The sequence below is a fragment of the Trypanosoma equiperdum genome (assembly GCF_001457755.1).
Source record: "Trypanosoma equiperdum strain OVI genome assembly, contig: ctg_1080, whole genome shotgun sequence".
Taxonomy (NCBI): Eukaryota; Euglenozoa; class Kinetoplastea; order Trypanosomatida; family Trypanosomatidae; genus Trypanosoma; species Trypanosoma equiperdum.
The window spans coordinates 2,772-4,305 of NW_027123039.1; the positions used below are offsets into that span (position 1 = coordinate 2,772).

The 1,534-nt window shown below is 43.6% G+C and overlaps 1 protein-coding gene across 1 annotated transcript; it reads right to left on the bottom strand.

Moving 5' to 3' along the window:
• Window positions 1-293: 293 nt before the first annotated feature.
• TEOVI_000892100 (Trypanosomal VSG domain/Trypanosome variant surface glycoprotein C-terminal domain containing protein, putative) lies at window positions 294-998 on the bottom strand (the record flags this gene model as incomplete). Its single annotated transcript, XM_067220225.1, has 1 exon — window positions 294-998. One exon carries the CDS (start codon window positions 996-998, stop codon window positions 294-296), a length of 705 nt encoding a protein of 234 aa, XP_067076326.1.
• Between the last annotated feature and the right edge of the window lie 536 nt (window positions 999-1,534).

Genomic DNA, 1,534 nt, shown 5'->3' on the forward strand with positions numbered 1-1,534 from the left:
AACACTTGCTCACATATTCTCCTACTTCTATTACTAATATAATATAACCCTAACATCCATAAAATAAACAACATGAACAAAATTAGAATAGCATTCATTTTCATAACCCATCGCCATAATACTTTATACACGCAGGATATTCATACAAAAAAATTGTATTTTTATATTTTTCACATTTTCTTCAAAAAGCGTTAAAATATATCCAATATAGCAAAATTCAGAAAGTTTTCCTATAATAGTAAATTTTTAAAAGTTTCATAAAATTGAAAAAAATCCTTTAAGTTTCTAAAATACTAAAATGTTATCAAGCTCACAAAAGCAGTATCCATCAGGGCAAGTTTCTTATTTACAAGAAAGCTGTAGTCTTTGCACGCATTATTTTCCCATTTGCAGCCAGTATCTTTCTTGCAGGCATCCTCCGCCTTACCAGTACATTTCTCCTCTTTCTTTTCTTCTTTCCCCTCGTTCTCTTTTGCTTTTTGTACTGCTTGTTTGCCTGCCTCACTCAATGTGCACTTTTTGGCTTTGTCGTTAAAAGTGCAACCCTTATCCTTTAACTTATCACATTCAGTTTTGTCATCTTTTGCTTTATTGCATTCTTTTTCGGCTTCTTCTTTGTTTGCTTTGCTTGATTTTGTCGTTTCTGGCGCAGTTGCAGGTGTAGGGTTACCGGCGGCCGCTGAGCTCCTTAACGCCAGAAAAAGTCTGTCTAGCGTTTTGTTGAGGGCTTCGAGTTTGCCAGCTTTGCTCTCCAGGCCCTGTAGTGCAATGTGCCTTGCTTCTTCTGCTTCAGCTGCGGTCTGCAGGTGCTTTAGCCATTGGACCGCGTCGGCGCCTGCTGCTGTCAGTCCGGCTTTGTAAACCACACACTTGCCGCCGTTGCTGGCTTTGTTGCCTGTGCAGCCGCTGCTGCCGCTGTTGTCGATGCTGCCTAGAAGATTGTCGTGTGTAGTCTGTGGTGTTGCTTTGTGCTTTAGCGCTTGCGACAGCGCTAGCATAGCAGCCGATAGTGATTGTATGTTTAGCTGTGGCTTTGGCGCTAGGGCGTCGCATGCTTTTTCCAGCTTGTCCCACTTTTCTTTGAAGTTTACGCCTGCTACCACGTTTGTTTTGTCTGCTGTCGTCGTTTCGTCGCATGTGTCGCAGCATGCTTTACCGGCTGATCCGTCGATGTTTGGTCCCGTTGCGCAAAGGCAGATCGCATCCGACAGTAAAGATTCTCCGGGTTTTGGCTCCGGCCCTTCACGTCCGGTTTGCGAACAAATTTTGGCCCGGTTGGTCCAGGAGCCACCAAAGTCTAGCACGAAGTTTTTAGTGGCGGCCCCTACCTCACCGTGAATTGCTTTGGTTAGTGCTGTCGCTACGGGTGCGTCAGTCAGTTTAGCTCTGAGAGTTTCTAGTTCTGAATTTATTGTGAAGGCTTCTTCTGCAATGTGGGATACTTGCGCTTGTGCTGCTTTGTTGCCTTTAAATTTATTCCAGCCTGCATATTTCTGTTTGTTATTGCCTGTTATTTCTTTTTTGCTGCGGCCCA